At 42.6% G+C, this 16,915-nt stretch overlaps 1 protein-coding gene across 1 annotated transcript; it reads right to left on the bottom strand.

The window, feature by feature from the left end:
- Positions 1–793: 793 nt before the first annotated feature.
- Positions 794–16,348, bottom strand: fgfr4 (fibroblast growth factor receptor 4). Its single transcript, XM_026328408.1, has 21 exons — positions 15,647–16,348; positions 13,427–13,637; positions 10,588–10,775; positions 10,322–10,472; positions 10,134–10,184; positions 9,140–9,409; positions 8,849–8,938; positions 8,568–8,734; positions 8,232–8,355; positions 7,263–7,453; positions 6,903–7,041; positions 6,447–6,640; positions 6,073–6,218; positions 5,586–5,707; positions 5,366–5,476; positions 4,778–4,968; positions 3,609–3,731; positions 2,935–3,005; positions 2,525–2,662; positions 2,198–2,303; positions 794–1,597 (listed from the first exon to the last, which is right to left on the bottom strand). Exons 2-21 carry the CDS (start codon positions 13,512–13,514, stop codon positions 1,421–1,423), a joined length of 2,838 nt encoding a protein of 945 aa, XP_026184193.1. The 5' UTR covers positions 13,515–13,637; positions 15,647–16,348; the 3' UTR covers positions 794–1,420.
- Between the last annotated feature and the right edge of the window lie 567 nt (positions 16,349–16,915).

The raw sequence follows: 16,915 nt of genomic DNA, 5'->3' as shown, positions 1-16,915 counted from the left end.
GACCTTTGGACTTGGCTTTTAAAACTTGAGAAATACATTAGAGCTTCTGAGAAATTGATATATTTTTTGTTCCTGTCCAAATAATCGTCCAGATTTGTGGTTTTCATCCAACACCAGCAACAATAACTTGATATTTCTGGTATTTAACCACAAATTATTTTCTTGGGCGGGAGGTATCTGCAGTTTACTAGAAAATGATAAATGGATGGTTTCATTCCAAAATTGCCACAGTTTAAGCCATCTTTAAAGGCACAGTCTATATTTTTGTACCACAAACATTTGAGGCTCGAGTTGTGGCTGAAAAAGTTTCAATTTGTGTTCCGTAATCCGTCATAACTCAAAATATGGTTACAAAAACTGCTAATGCAAACCAGTTTTTAACAGCATCTGCTGTTAGTTTGTGACTCGTGAATATTGTGGTGTTTTGGAATGAAACCTGAACATAAAAACAGCGTGACAGGTTTGGCACTTGAAACATTTGACTAAATTCTTCTCTCCTTTTCGCCTCCAGTAACCTTCATTTTTGTGTCATTCAGAATAATTTATAAAAGGAAATCGTCTTTCTGTTGTTGATATGTACATACAATATTTTAATATTCTAATATATTCACAGGACATCCTAAATTCAGGCACTTTGCTGCCACTACAACAACTTCTTAGCATGAGAGATCCTGAGATTTAAGATCATTTTGTTTTTAAATAAGCAAGACAAAAGTAAAATAATCTTATATAGAGTGATTTATATTTAACAATCAATTTCTTCTTTTTTATTATAGCAAAATAAATCTTTTTTTTTTTTTTTAACTGTCTTTATCACCAAGGTTTCAATCCCTGGTATTGGGTTTGTGTGAAGAGATCATTGTTTGTTGCCTCGCTGAAGGACAGTGATCCCAGAAAGCATTTTGAGTTGTTTTGAGTACCAGGGTCTCTTCTTTTGTTTTTAGTGCCGCAGTTTTCCAACATCACATCTGTTCTTGGGCACAGTGCCAGAACTGATCGTTCAAAGTACCATGTTTTGGTTTTTTTTTGTCCTCCTTTCTTCTGCTCATTCTTCTGCCCACAATGAAACATTTTCCTACAAATCTCCATGTAACAAAGCCCACTGGCCTCATTGCTCCATATGCACACCTGTGTGTCTTTGTATGTATTTCTGTGCGTGTGTGTGCGCGTGTGTGTGTGTGTGTGTGTGTGTGTGTGTGTGTGTGCGTGCGTGTGTGCGTGCGTGCGTGTGTGTGTGTGTGTCTGTGTGTACAAGAACCTCTCACTAAGGGCTTTAAGTGGTGCCATGATGGAGGTCCACTGTCAACTTAACATTGGAAATGTTGCATTGGACCTCCAATATGGCCACCAGTGGATGTGTCGCTTAACCAAATTTGCCAAACTAAACTGTTGTGTTCACGTGCGTTTTATGTTTTGGTTCCTATCGAAGCGGCGTCTTCATGTCTATCCGGGAGCGCACGTCCTGGTAGCCCAGGAGGCAGGGGTCAGTGGACAAAGCATCGTGGGTAAAAACCGAGTCATTGTCAGAGGAGCAGGAGCTAGAAGTGTCTTCACATGATGGGGAGTATTGCTCGAAGGGGGTCGACAGGTCCAAGTACTGAGAGAAGAGAGGGGGTTAAGAAGTTAGAGAAATGCTGGTGTATCTGCAGAAGCTGATTACAACAAGAGAAAAACAAACTAATCCACATTTAAATGTTTGTAAAATTGGCAGTGGCAGTGGAACAGTAGTGGAAATTGTATTTGACATGTTCTCAGACCGCCATTGAACATGGTGTTCATTTAATGTTGTCCAAACCAAAAGAGATGCATATGTGCAAAATCAGTGCCATTGCAGTTTCAGACCACCATGTCAGCAGAACGATTTTGGATTGGTTAAAAATTATTTGATTTGTATATAAGGCTTTGTATTTCTGTGATTAAGTGAAAGTAAAAACCACAAAGGAATCGCATGAATTGTTCACTGTATTTGGTGAAAAAGGATCTGAAATTTCAGCCTTTTGGGCAGTGCAGCTTGATTTTATTTTGCTGCTTGGAGTTTATAAGCCCAGGAGCCTACTTTCTACTCATTCACTTGTGTGTGCTCAAGACATCTGGACAGCAGATTTTAGAACAGAATGTGTGTGTACGTCTTTGTCAGTGTATATGTTAGCATATGTGCATGATTGTGTGTGTGTGTGTGTGTGTGTTTGAAGCCCACCTCGTCAGAGATGGACAACAGCATTCTGTCCAACTCCTCCACCAGCTGTTTGAAGGTTGGTCTCTGAGTGGGAACAGCATGCCAGCACTCACGCATCATCATGTAGCTACAGAGAACAAAACACAACATGAGACGTACATGTAACTTGGTGACAACTACCCCCCTTAGGTAAACATGGCCACGACACCTACATGAGGGGGCCCGTGAAATTTTTAAGTTGAAAGCATATTCCCTGTGATTCTAGTGGTGACCTGAGGTATACTACCCGAACTAGCATGGAGGACTATAGTGTACACACGCAAATGAAATGCATGATCTAGTGCTTACAGTTCATGTGTGCAGTTGGAGGGTTTGTCCATTCTGTGTCCTTCCTTCAATAACTTGAATAGCTCCTCAACAGGGATACCAGGGTAGGGTGAGCCACCCAGTGTGAAGATCTCCCACATTAGTACACCAAACGACCACCTGATCACAGGCACGAATTGGAGAGACAGAGAATTAATGATCAGGACGTATTTACTTGTGTTGACTGTGGTATAAAAGGATGTATGGAGCCTAACAGAGAGCAAATCAAGATATGATACAACAGAATACTTATTTTGGTGATAGAGGTTTTTGTTAGTGGTGTGATTTGGGGCAATCTTTGCACATTAATTCTTGTACTGCATATTGTCTTTGCTATAAAACACTTCAGGTTTTCTACTGCCGAGATGCTGAGTATGAGAAGTTGAACTTACACATCACTCTGGTGCGTGTAGACTCTGTCAAACAAAGCTTCGGGTGCCATCCACTTCACCGGCAGTCGTCCCTGCAAAGTGGACACGGAAATGATAGAACCCCATTTTTCTTTTTGTCTCACTGTAAATGCTTTTTCCATGCCCTCATAATTTTCTCCCTCCTCCCGCCTCGTCTCCCTAGTTTCCAATTAGGTCCCATTAAGCCCGCTGCCAGTCAGAAGAAACATCAGACATCTGTCTTGACGAGTATTAAAGCTGTGGAAGGAGACAGGCAGGGGGACCTGGCTGAGGAGCAGACATATTTACAAGCAGGGCTCATGAGGCAGTTCTTTTTTGCAATCAACCAGTTTCTACTTTGCCCTTTTAACAATCCAAATATCTTGGTGGTGTTAACCTGACACCTTATTGATCCCTTAGGGGCCATATGAGGGTCAGACCTCAGGGTCAGCTACAGACCAAGAGTATGGTTTCAACATTTGATCATCTTCTTGATTAACATCTACTACTGTAATGCTACTTTAGTAGGATATTTTAGTATTCTTGTAGGAAGTCATTTAGACTTCCTCAGCTGTGGAAAAATAAAAGGAGGGCAGTAATTTAGCTACACTCCATCTCTCCAGTTCTCTACTTGGGAGTTTCAGGAGCAAAAAGTGCTTCCTGAAAATGTCACTCACATTAGTGGTTTTCTTGTAGTAGTCGATCTGGTGAACTCCTCTTGCCAGGCCAAAGTCAGCGATCTTCATCACATTGTCCTCTGTTACCAGAACATTTCTGGCTGCCAAATCTCTGTGGATGCACTGTTGAGAGAGGAGAGACAGAATTGAAGACTGACAAAACCCTAAAATGAGCTTTAGGCCAACTGCTGGGTTGCCAGATTAGAAGATTAACATAAGATTTAAATGGCCCTGGTTAATGGGCTGAATACGTTGTTTTTTGTCGCATCTGTACCTTTTTAAAAAAATTTTTTTTTGTTTTATATACATGAAATGTTCTTTTGAATTTAGACTTCTAACAGGCCATGCTCTTGTCCATTCCAGGTTGTGGCTTGGAAAGATCATGCAAGAACACAGAGGCAGGGAAGGGAGAAATGATTCACTTGCAGATTTTGCCCAAAAATGAAAAGACCAAGGACTCTAAAGTCAACACACAGTGCTTCATTTTACTGAATGCAACAAAATTAAAATGTCTTTATATAGTAACCTGGGGGTTTGAAGAAAAAAACTACTGTTTGGGAGGAAAAAAGAAAGGCACTGTTTGCCCACAGTGAATGGATGTCATTAAGTTTATTTTGGTTTTCATTCGAAATAGACGTGGGATTTGTGGGGACATGCAAAATGAACCAGCTTTGGTTTGTGGGTCTCCCCATAATGGAGGGTTAGCTTCAGGCTCCTGCATTCTTAGGAGGCCGTAGAGCCAGAAACCCGATGCCTACACCCAGACGACGGATCTGCTGCCTGTTTGCTAACAGATTTATGGCAGCGCTAAAAGGACAAAGCTGTGCAGAGGGACAGGCGGCTGGTTGGAGAAGAGTAAACAGGACTGAAGCTGCAGCAGCTTTCTGTTCAGGAATGTCTGTCTCAGACACCGGCTGGCAGACAAAGAGACATGTTGATAAGCACACAAACAGAGTGCATGGTGGGAAAATGAAAAGAAATGAAAAGTGGGGGTGGGAATGGGAAGCGTAGAAAGAAAGAGACACAGAAAAGGTAACAGGAATAGGATCTTGTTTGGTTTTACATTCAACCTTGTCACCTCCTGCATTCATGAAACCTTTATAAAGAAGCGTTACTCCCACTGGAGATTCAGCCTTACAAGTTCTTCCCTTTCTTTAATGTAAACATACCCTTTTAGAGGCCAGATACTCCATCCCTCTGGCCACCTGGTAGGCACAGGACAGTAGGTCTTTGAAGGTGAGCTGCTCCTCAGGCACCTTGGTAACATCAAAGGTGTAGTCCATGCCTGGAGGTCGCCTGGCCCGGAGGTATTCCCTCAGACTGCCTTTGGAGGCATACTCTACCAGCACATACAGAGGGCCTGGGTGGGGGACACAACAGTATGAAGATTATGGACTGTTTCTTTTGTTGTTTTAGCCTGGAGGTTGGGGCCACCATGGCTAGAACATTTACTAAATTAGGTTGGTTTATTGTTATTACAATAACAAGGTGGCTTGTGAATAGAGTAAAGCAAAGGCATTGTGTTCTCTCCAAAATAGTGGTCTGTGTCACAGCTTGTGTTAACAAGGTGGATGTTGTTGTCAGTACAGTCAGTATTATAAACATTGGCTCAAGAGCCAATACTCCAGTTTGGCTGATCACAAGATGGCAGATAGTCTAGGCAGTTCCAGACTGTTTGTATAAATTCTCAAAGCAAATAAGAGTATAATAAACAGAAATAAAACAACAAATGCCTTAGTCATATGTCAGAAACTCACCATCCTGTGTGCAGACTCCCAGCAGGTTGATGATGTTTTTGTGTTTGTCCATCACCTTCATCAGCTCCATCTCTGAGATGAGATCTGCTAGATCTTTGTCTGTGGCATCATCTGAGGGGAAAAGTGCTTTTCATTTAGCCAAAAATGCTTTACCTAGTCAGACAACCAACCTTAGTTAATTTCTTGAGTTATTTCTGTCTCTATATCATTCCTTTCCTACCTTTCAGCATCTTAACTGCCACAGTGGTAGCCTGGTCGGGACAGTCCTTGTTGATACCATAGGCCTCAGCTCTGACCACCTGACCAAAGCAGCCTTCTCCTAGAGGTTTGCCCAATGTTAAACTAGTGCAAGAGAAAGAGAGTGAGTTAATGAAAATAAGCATGTCCAAATGAAAACCATGCTAATCCATAATTTGGGGTTCTGGCTTCTCAAAGCATAGGTTGGGCAGAGTCAAAAACGAACTGCGGGCTTGTTTCTTTTTAGGTCTCCAGATGATGCGAGAGCTACAGTGTTTAAATGAGTCTAGATCCCAGCAGCCAAACTAAACGTCTCCTTGTGAGGGGTGCAGCTTTTACGTAAACTCAAAGATTGACAAAAGATCTCTGTCATAATAAATTCAAACGTAAGCGTGAATGTAGTATCTTTCCAAAAATATCAATTACATCATTGCAAACAACTCCCCAAGGGATTCTGTATTGTAACTTACTTGTCTCTGGGGAACTCCCACTCTGGGTCATGGGGCAACTCAAACTCCATGACTCCAGCCAGCATGGGAGAGCAGCTGGATGAAAGGCGAGCCACCCTCATCAGAGATGCACTAGACTTCCCTGACGAGTTGGACTCCACCGAGTACTGAAGGAAGAGATGCAGAAAAGAGGAATTTATTTAGCAACTGGGAACATACAGGAAGATTTCAAGTGTTGCCATTCTGGACAGCTGTCAACACTTTTGACTTCAGGCATGATCGGATGATACTTTGCGGGAACTTTCAAGCATCACCCAGCGTCAGTTGAGACTTGGTTACTAGCCAAAGCATCTGTGGACAGATTTTAATGTTCCATGAGACAAAGTGTCCTGTACCTGTCTGCGAAGAGGGAACTTGGAGAGCTTCTGGACAGGAAGAGCATCAAATGGCTCCCTTCTGGGATGGACCTGCATTCGACACAACACCACGATGACGATGGCCATGATCAGAGCCAGGAAACCACAGGCATAGATGATGATGTCAGTATACTTGGTTTCCATAGTTTCCATAGCTTCTGCTGCTTCCTCTTCTATAGATAAAAGGGGAAAACTTTTACAAAAAAATTCGTCCCTCAGGACAAATGTCCAGATACTGTTTAAAGTTTTGTCAATACCAAGACGTCAATTACTAAATGCAGTTTGGTGCAGTAATGCATCACAACTTTGTTACTTGACACTGACATGTAGGCAAAGACAATGCATGAACTTTTTGGGAAAAACTAAAAAGCTTTCAATTTAGTAAAATCTTTTCAGCACTATGTCATCTAGCCTTCAGTGGCCTCCATCGTTTACCTGAGAGGACAGTGAGCCAAGCAGACTGGTGGGCGAAGCCGATGGAATTTCCAGCAAGACAGGTGTACTCTCCTGCATCCTCCATGGTAACTTTAGACAGGTAGAGTACCTCCACCTCTGACATGTTGAGGCTGCCAGTCTGCACAACACAGATAAAGACAGTGATATATAAAATTAGTAAACAATAGTCATTACTGCGTGAAGAGAAAGGAAATGTACAAAAGGTGCAAAAAAAAAGTTTGTGTCATTGTGGAACACTAACTTTGAGTATTGCAGAGTAAAAGTTGTATAGTAACACATTTTAGGACATGGTTAGTCAGACAAGATATTTCATGCATGTCACTATTTTAAGTCACCAACCTTGAGGACCTGAACATAGGGTGTCCCATCAGGACCATAGCGGCTGCCATTTCTTTCAATGTGTTTCAGCCACTGAATGTGAGGCTGGGCATCACTGTACACCTTACAGTGGAACTGGACATCACTGCCCACTACTGCTGTAGTGTTGGCTGGCAGACCTGCCTGCAGGATGGGCCTGTGGGGGGAGCGCTCTGTATGGAGAAGAAATCAGACGTGATGAGCAAATATTAAGTCTGAAAATGAAACCAGAGATTCTCTTTTCCAAAGGCTGCAGTTCAAAAAAGTTCTGGGGCCATAGAGAAAGATTTACTTGATCTGCCTAATGTGGTTTAATTCTCATGCAGTCTCATAAGTAACCCTCATACCAGTCTGAATAGGCAGGACAAATATGGAGGAAAATCATACTAAACTGGCACAAACATCCAGATGTGTAGCAATTTAATGGCCAACAAACTTGAATCTTTTGTATACAATGTCTGAGAGTAATGTGTGTGCTGCTGGCAAAAGTGCAAGAATTTTCATTTAAGATTGGTTTCATTAGTGTGGCTCTTTGTCAGCTTGTTGCCAGGAACTCTTTGATCTGTGGGTACTCTCGCTCTCTGATCTCGTTAGTTGCCTCGTTATTCTTTTCCTGTCAATGAGGACAGAAACTGACCCTGCATTGGACGCGCAGTGAACAACTGAACAATCTCCTGTCACCACTGAAGTAGAAAAGTGGTATAGACTCCTGACCATCCACATCCTGTTTACCAAGTTTGACACCAAGCGTTCATCACCTTCTGCTTACCCCTCTATTCATCCCACCCATCACAATGGAACCTTTTATTTGAAGACCTTGTGTATTTTTGATATGTGCTGACCATTGACTGTTTTTCTTTCTGACATAAATATCATCACAAAGCCCAGTAGCACACTCTTTTATGAGGCCCAGATTTTGATGGATTATGCATCATCCTCGTCATGTCTTACCCAGAACATCAAGGACGTAGCTGTGAGAGATGGAACCGTGTTTGTTCTCCACCACACAGGTATAGTTTCCTCTGTCTGAAGGAACAACACTCTCCATCACCAGGCTCCAGTGCTGGTGTCTCAGCTAGCCAGAAAACATGAAACCACATCAGCTTGGAACGACACAGGGAAAGCTCAGATATTTCTTAATTTCCTCTCAACTGCTTACGTTATTGTCAGGATAACCCAAAGTAGCAAGTCTCTCTTTTGACAAAAAACTGACAATACTGAAGAACTGTCAGATCATCCAAATAAACATAACTACAATTCAGCATGACGCCCTGCGGCCATTCTCACCTTAATGCCTCCAATGCGATGTTCTCCTCTAAATTCACGGCCATTTTTGAGCCAGCGGATGCTTGGCATGGGACTGCCCATGGCTGGGCAGCGAAACTTCACCGTGTTGCCTGCAGGAACAGCATACAAGCTCTTCTCCATGCGCTGGGTGTGGGTCCAATAGGGACCTGAATGGACAAAGTTCAACCAAAAGCAGTTAGCAGTGAGAATGCTCTGCCTAAGCCTGGAGGTCAAGTCCTATTAAATCCTCAAGGATTGCAGCGGACAAGCAACCAACAAACCTCTGGAGAAGTAAACTTGATCATTTTCAATCTCAGCCGATGAGTCCTCCAAGCCATTATCCTCGTCATCATCTCCCGACCCCAGTGAGTCTAGAAATGTGACAAATAAAGACGATATAAAAACATTTTCTTCCATATCTGCTCCTGATATTTTGTAGGTGTATGTGAAAAAAATACTTCAGTTTTTCTGAAACATTATCATTTTTCCTGTAGTGACAATCATATTACCACAGATTTGCTTTGTAAAACACAAACCAACCAACACAATCAAAAGAGTGCTAGTGTTCTTACCTGCTACTGTGATGGTGAAGTTTCTCACAGGCTCTTTGGTTCCCCGGAGAACACAAACATAGACGCCCGAATCTTCATACGTTACATCTGTGATCTCCATGATGGCACTGCGGATCTGGATGCGGGGTGTGGGCAGCACCCGGACCCCCTCCTTGTACCAGTTAACTGCCATACCGGGTCGAGTGCTCATGTCGCAGCGCAGTTTCAGCACGTTGCCCGGCTCTAACAGAAGATGCTCTGAAGTGTCCTCACTCAGGTCCACAAGAACATCTGTTGAACCATAAACACACTTTTATTTTGCTGTTCCGGATGTGCACCTCATCTTCTCTTGCTTGACCTTTTTTTTTTTAATCACTTGCTCTACTTTTTATTTTACACGCATCACCACACAACAGACCAGTCAGCATATTTCTTCATTGCCTCTATAAAGCAAGTGGCTATCTCCTCAACTATGACCTTCAACTCCTCAATGCCATTACCTTCCATCCCCAGAAACACAATGAATGGAGACCAGGAGACAATGGAGACCAGGAGGCCCAACCCACCCACCCCTCCTGCAAACACCCCCTCCTCTTCATCTTTTTGTTCCTCTGGGGTTTTTTTTGTGGGACTGAGAGCGATCTAGCTAACACTCACTCTAAAAAAAAAAAAAAAAAAAAAAAAAAGAAAGTGAACAGAAGAGACTGAAGCTAATGAACATGTTGCAGCGTGACAGTGGAGGGAGAGTAAATCTCAGGGGCTGCAAAGGTTCACTGGAGATCTAAGTGAGCGAAGGGAAGAGAGAAGTTCTTTCCAGCCCAAAGAGGAGGACACCACAAGATGACTGTAATGTCACCTTCAACAGTCTTACCTTCACTTTCATGGTTTTACAGACATATTTTTATATTGAATTAAAATAACACAAACATGAGGCAGCAGCATTATCTTAACAAAAAAAATCATCGGGTGTTGACACATTTGAATGCAACGTTTTCCAGCATAACAATGGAGTTACCTCTGGGGATTTCACCTGCAGTCAGGTCTACAGTTTGGGAAGTGATGGTCCCTGTGGGAGGGAAAGGTTGAGGTTGGAAAAGATTGTGATGCTATGTTATGAATGAATAGTCAAATGTTGATAATGTCAAATTGTAGTGGGATAAATACTATTAGAATATGCCCAGTTGTTGGCAGTACATGTCTCACCAGGCACAACGTCCAGCCACGCTGATTGCATGGCCTGTACTGTCCGTCCTGCGTGTGTGCTCTCGGCCATGCAGATGTACTCTCCTGCATCCTGCAGGGTGATGTTGGACAGAATCAGGGTGTTCAGCTTGGAGACGTTGCTCTGCAAAGGCTGAACAGAGGAGAGACAATTTCAATATCTTTTTAGGATCGAGAGAGCAAAACAATTTGAGGAGAACATGAAAAAACTAATTGCAGCGAGGGGTTTTTATATGTATGGTTCTTACTGTTAGAGGTCTGACGCGAGGCTGTCCTTCTTGGCTTTGTCCTGGTGTGCTGACCTGCGTCTTCAGCCATTGTACCTTGGTGGATGCTGGCCTGTGGATTTTACACACCAGCTTTGCCTGGCCACCCACTACCCCTGTGGCATTTTCTGGGTAACCTGGCACGATCAGAGGCCTGGAGACCCTTAGATCTGTAGAATAAAAAAGAAGGGTGACGATAAAGAGGCAAGAAAACAGGAAAGATATAAAATCGGTCATAATTTTTCACCTTTTTTATTTTGAGTTGCATTTTCATAACTGGATGAGTAACTGCATCCTTGAATCTGTTTGCTGCCTGTACATAATTCTTGAATTTTAAAAGAACCAGGTTTCAGGGTGTCATGGTTCAGCTATTCCCGTCTTAGCACAAATAAGTCTTAATAAACTGTTATAAACTTCCATGGTGTAAATGTGCCCCATGTGAACAAGATAAAAATTCTTAAAACACTTCCTGGCAGTTTCAGTTTACCTCTAAAAGATCCAGCAATAGAACACCATGTTCCTAAACAACTGCTGTCATTTAATGCTCCCAGGAACTGGTGATAGAGTGCCCTGATAAACTGGCTACTATCGTGTCACCATCAGCCACAGTGCCATCCATTCAGTGGGTCACTCCTCCATTTATGTGCTCACCCACTTGTTGCAGCATATGTGCGCCCTGGCCGGGAACCTCGCTTACTGCTCAGTCAGTCAGAACAAGCAATTTTCCAGGGCAATTTTCTGTCTGATTGCTTCCTGTGAGTACTTAGTGAAAAGGCAATCTGTTCCCTTGTCGGAGTGAAGCGCTGCCATTTTTCCTAATCGCCCAGTGTATATGGAGTGGTAATGCTTTCAGGACCAAATGCACTGTTACACTGTAACCTCGTTGGTGGACAATCAGAAACAGTGATTGGTCAAAACACCCAAAAGGAAAACAAGTAGAAAGATTTTGATGGCCGCTTTTAATTGCTCATCATTTAATCTGTTTAGCTTGAGAAATCACAAACTGAGTTCAAAATATTAATTTGTGATCTCAGAAAGATGCACATTTTCCTCTAATAGAGCAAAACTAGTAGTCAGCAGTAAATCAAAGATGGCACACACACACACTTGCAGCTATGCTAATGAACTTGCAGAGACAGGGACGATGCCCTGGAGTTGAACTTGCGACAGAGTGTGAATTGTCACCCAGAGGCGAGGGGGCAAACAAAACACAACACAACACAAACAAACCGCTCAGCTGGTGCAAGCCAACCAGTCAGTCAGCCGGCTGCGTTGGCAGCAGTGCCCGCTGTGAAAACCAAGAATTTATAGCAGCAGCGACCTCTTCATACCAATTTTATTACCAGAAAGCTATGCACAAGCTTTCACCCACTCTTGTTTCTGACTGGCTCCCTTCATTTACGAGTTACTGAAACCAATCCAATCAGATCGGTTCCTTAATTTAAGGGCAAAGATTCATTATGTCTTTATACACTAAACAAAGATGCTTCATATATGTTACAAACATATGTTGCTTTTAGGTGACAAAAGAGACAGTCCTGTATTGTGACTGGTTAGATCATTTTACTATATGTTTGAAATGATCAAACACTAAAGTCAAATTTGAATATTGGAGGAACAGCAGCTGGGTGTGAGGTTATTCTGATTTTAGCCTACACCATGGATGAAGAACATAATCATATAAAGTCTGTACAGCAGCTCTGAACTTGAAGCTTTCAAAATTAAACAAAAAATAGGACACTCTACTCTGTTTCTCTTCAAGGCCTTTCTCTTATCTACAAAGTGACATCCTGCAGTGAACTTATAGAATCAGACCAGGCCAGGCAAACCTCAATCATTAATAATTTGTGCAAAATTGAAAAACAGCTTTTTTTTTAAGTTCAGCTTACTAACTTACAGATAATGATATGTGACTTGCTCTGCTGGGATCTGCAAAGTATTTACAAGGAAGCTTGTTTGTGGGGAATGAACCTGGAAACTGTAAAGCTGGAAATTGACCAGGCTTTGGTAATTTGAGTTAATTCTTTAGAGATGGTGTCTCTCTGGGTCCAACCCACATGTTTCATGATCCACTTATCTTTCAGATCAATCCTGGTTTGACTCTTTACTCATCTGTCTTGTAAGTAAACCTAAGTGGTCTTTCTGAGGCCCCTGCTGCACATTGTCATCTGAACAACAAGCCCCGACTGGCCCCGCTTGGCCATGGGGTACGAAGTGGGGCCACTGAGAAGGAAAAGGGGCAACTTCTGTGACTGACGCCTCTGGGACAACAGTCCACTTTGTCTTTCATCACTGTACTCGGATGCTTACAAAAACCCCTGTAACCACTGATGGACATTTATGATTTTAGTTCACAACCCCTGACTTGCTGCACTGGCGTCTATTTGTAAAGCATCAATGAAAAAGCCATTGCAACCCCTCCCTTGTCACCCTGTACAGCTGGCACGCAGCCAGACAGATTTACACTTCCGACCCCCAGGGCCTCGGACAGATCAGGTAGCACTGTTTATGGCCGCAAACACATTGAGAGCTTTTTTTTCCCCTCCTTCAACATTTCCAGGACATGGCTACAGCCTTTTTGTCATTTTTCTTGTCACCTTGACTTCCTGTGGAGCCACGGCTGCCAAGAACTTAAACAGATATTGACGAAGGAAGAAATGATGCAATCACAAACTGTTTCTGGACTTAAAGCAGCAACCCTCCACAACCTACCTTTCATGAAACACAAACTTCCAAACCTAAGGTATAATGACATTTAATGACACCGAGAAAATGTTAAGTGTTCTTCACTGAAATCATATCCGTAGAAAAAAGATCTTACCTTTAGGTCTTCCTTCGTGAACAGCCCTGGCCGAGACTCTGTCCGTTAACCACAGCAGGAGAATCCAGACTGTGCAGACCCTCACCATCTTCTAGATGTGTGTCTTGTGAGTAAAATGTAGAAATAAACGTTGGAAGCCTGACGTGGGCCTCACACTCTAGTTCCTGGCATTGGCAGGTTCAGAAACACGCAAAACCTCTAAATCTGGATCCTGTAGGGGCAAAGAAACACATGGCAGACGGTTATCTGTGGATTAGAAACATCATGTTTTAAGGACGTGTGTGTGGAAAGCAGCTAAAACACAAGCCTTTCTGTTGAGTGTCAAACCAGGTGGCAAAAACACAAACAATTGTTCGGCCAGATAGTTAAAAAGAGTCTGTTTTGACTGTGAGCAGCTGTATTCTTAACCAGATGTCCCTCTAACTGTCCCGCTCATCTGCCTTACATTGTCCAGGCTCTCCTGCACCATGAATGAGGAGCAGGGTTGTTCCCGCCTGTTGTTTGTCAATGGATGGTGCTCAGTCTGCCCCAGGATAATGGGATTTTATTTTACTTGCCTGGATCTACAAAATCTGAAGGAGGTGGAAAGCCACAGTAAATAAGGCTAAAATACAGAAAATGATCTCCTTACTCTGATGCTTACTCTGATTTGGTTCAAGTTATAAGTCACTTCACCTGCTGTTTTAAAGATTCATTCTTTGGCCTATAAAATATAAGAAAGTAGTGAAAAATGCCCTGCACCAGTTCCTAAGTGCTGTCTACAGATGTCTCGAAACCGAAAGATTTTCAGCTTCATATCACAATATGAAAAGAAACTCAGTAAATTATGAAGTTGACCTAGGACACAGGGTTTATTTGTGACATTTTCCTTTGAAAGTTTACAATTAATCAACCAATAATCGTTTTAATCTTAAAAAAAAGTCCCATAACTTCTCAGGGCAAAAGAACTATATAATCTCCAATTGCGCCACTAATGCGCACAGATTACCTAAACTTTAAGAGCATGTTGAACTTTGATTCCAATGTATAACGCACTGTACAGAAACTCATTGTACAGACTGACTATAAACTCTGTAAGGACACTATAGGAATAATACAGTGACTTTTTTGCTGCGAGTCGGGATAACAGCGCACAGGCGCCAGACCCTGGTGCGTGCGCTCCATGCATACAGTCCGCGCCCACACACACACACACACACACACAAACACACACACACACCGTTTAAAGAACAAGTTCGCTGAATGAAACGTATTCTTTCTCAATTAAGGACTGGAAAACTTTTTTCTCCTGCTGCTGCTAATTCCGCTGGCACGTTGCCTGTCTGCCTGCTCTCTGCTGGGTTCAGCTTGAGCCAAAACACTTCTACCGTATTCTACTTTTCAGCCATAAAAAAAAAACGAAGAGAAGTTTTTTTTTTATTATTATTTTTGACGCACTATATATATATATATATATATATATATATAAGTCACATCCAATAAACCAGGGCCCCGAATGTGCTATTAATCTCAGACAGTCCTGGATAATGAATCTAAGAGCTGCCAAAAAACAATGTGATCCTGTTAAAATTCATGTTATGAAGTTATAGTGACTTGCAGGGTTTCAACGTCCACTCGTCTGTGTCAAGCCGTTAATCAATCAATCAGATCGATCGGTTCAGTATCTGACATTTCTTAGAGCAGTAAAAACAGGCAGACTAATAAAAAAAAACAGAAGTCTTAGATCTAGATTCACGCATGAAATGTAAAATAACCGAGTCACTGTTTTATATTGTTGAATGGAGCCTGTGGTTTTACACACTGCTCTGAGCAGGACTTGACAGTCCGTGTGGAAGCTTCACTGTCTAATAAATGACCTGGAGTTAAAGATCATCTTATATTAAAGCTTCCCTCTCCGTCCTGAAATCCCTGTTTGCAATTACAAAACGCGGTTCAGTTCACTAGTTTACAATGCAAATGAGTAGGTAAAGACGTGGAAAAATAGAGCTTCTCCTGCCTCATTTGAACAAATGTACTCTGTGTTCTGTATAATCGCTGCAAACAAATAAAACAGAGGGACAGACCACCCTAACAGCACAATTTGAGGCTTTAAATAAGTGAATATGAGGCTGCGTTAAGTTGCTTTTTGCTGTAATCTGACCCACACTCCGCCGTGCACACTGAAAATGAATGAAACAATTCTCCAAGAATCTCCAGCTGTCTCAGTCTGTTTTCACCCACCTTTCCTCCCGGCCTGTCCCCTCCGCGATCACTCCTTGTCCCGGTCGATACGAGGCAATATTGAAATCCTCATTTGGAGCTCTTATATTTCCGCTGTACCTTTTCCCAAAACAGTCTGTGAGTGGGGCCTCGGTTGTTTTGTATCCTATTGAAAACGGAGTTGAGTTTATAAATCCATTAAAGAAACAGTCCCCCTGAAAAATAAACGACAGCTGTCAGGTTCTCCTGGTGACCCGAGAAAGGAGCTTTGGTCCCCGGGGCAAAGTCCACTTCAGGCGGCCACTCAGAGCGCTAAATCCATGAAGGAAAAGAAAACCAAACGGGGAGCGAGAAAATGGATTTGCACATGTATACAAATTGTCCTTTCTTGCTCTAAAAGTGTTTTTCAAAATATCCGATGTGGCGAGAAAATGGGTGAAATGAGACGAGTGATAAAACGTGCCCCGTATTTCAGAGTCCCTTCTGGGGTGAACTGAACTGAGCACAGTCTTTTGCTAAAAGTCTTTACGTGCGTCTTTACGCAGCGCTACTGAAAGTTCTCTCCTCGATGAGTTTAGCCCGGTAATCTCTGAGCTCTGCTGCTCAAATGTGGAGCTCAGCCTTGTGTCTCCCTGTCCTTTCTACAGCAGAGAGACTGAAGATTGAGCGACTGCGTCCTTCACACACATCAGCCCACCTATAACACACTGCTGCTCTCCGGACGGCAGCCACAACAACAATGGTCTCTGAGCGGCCAGTAAAGCAGGAGGAGGCGGAGGAGAGGGCAGAAGGAGGGGAGTAAAGGGAGCGAGAGAGGGAGAGGAGGGGTACGCTTCTGTCATCCCCCCTTCCACCCTCACACACACAAAAAAATAACACCCCATCCCTCCAAAGAGCTGGCAAATAAGATCCACGACCCTCTGTCTCTTTCTCCTCTCCACTGCCTCAAAGCTTGATAAAGTTGTTCCTACAGTCATTACTGTATTAATATTTTTGTAATCAAATTAGATGATTTTAGTCTCCTACAGTATCCAGACCTAAAGCAACCACATAAATCACATTAGAGCAGGTTTGTGTGGCCCTCATCATTTATTGCTGGTTAATTGTCCTTTCTGCAAACAGAGCATTAAGGTCTCTTTAGGAGGTGCATTTATTTTAGTTGCTTTAGTGACTGAATGTGTGTGAATTGCCTCCATGTTTTAATTGTATCAGTAAAAGAACAGGAGCTAGTAATCCCATTAGCTCCAGCACAGAATCAACACTCCAAGCTTTCATGTCTACCCCAATATC

Source organism: Mastacembelus armatus, chromosome 14, assembly GCF_900324485.2.
Source record: "Mastacembelus armatus chromosome 14, fMasArm1.2, whole genome shotgun sequence".
NCBI classification, from domain to species: domain Eukaryota; kingdom Metazoa; phylum Chordata; class Actinopteri; order Synbranchiformes; family Mastacembelidae; genus Mastacembelus; species Mastacembelus armatus.
Note: the sequence above shows the minus strand (reverse complement) of the source record. Positions and strands in the feature narration are given on the sequence as shown.

Coding starts and splice junctions, on each gene's coding strand:
- fgfr4 (XM_026328408.1), bottom strand. CDS start 13,514: ATGGTGAGGGTCTGCACAGTCTGGATTCTCCTGCTGTGGTTAACGGAC. Junction 8,356..8,567: donor ATCGCATTGGAGGCATTAAG/GTGAGAATGGCC, acceptor TTTTCTGGCTAG/CTGAGACACCAGCACTGGAG. Junction 6,219..6,446: donor AGTTCCCTCTTCGCAGACAG/GTACAGGACACT, acceptor CTCTTCCTTCAG/TACTCGGTGGAGTCCAACTC.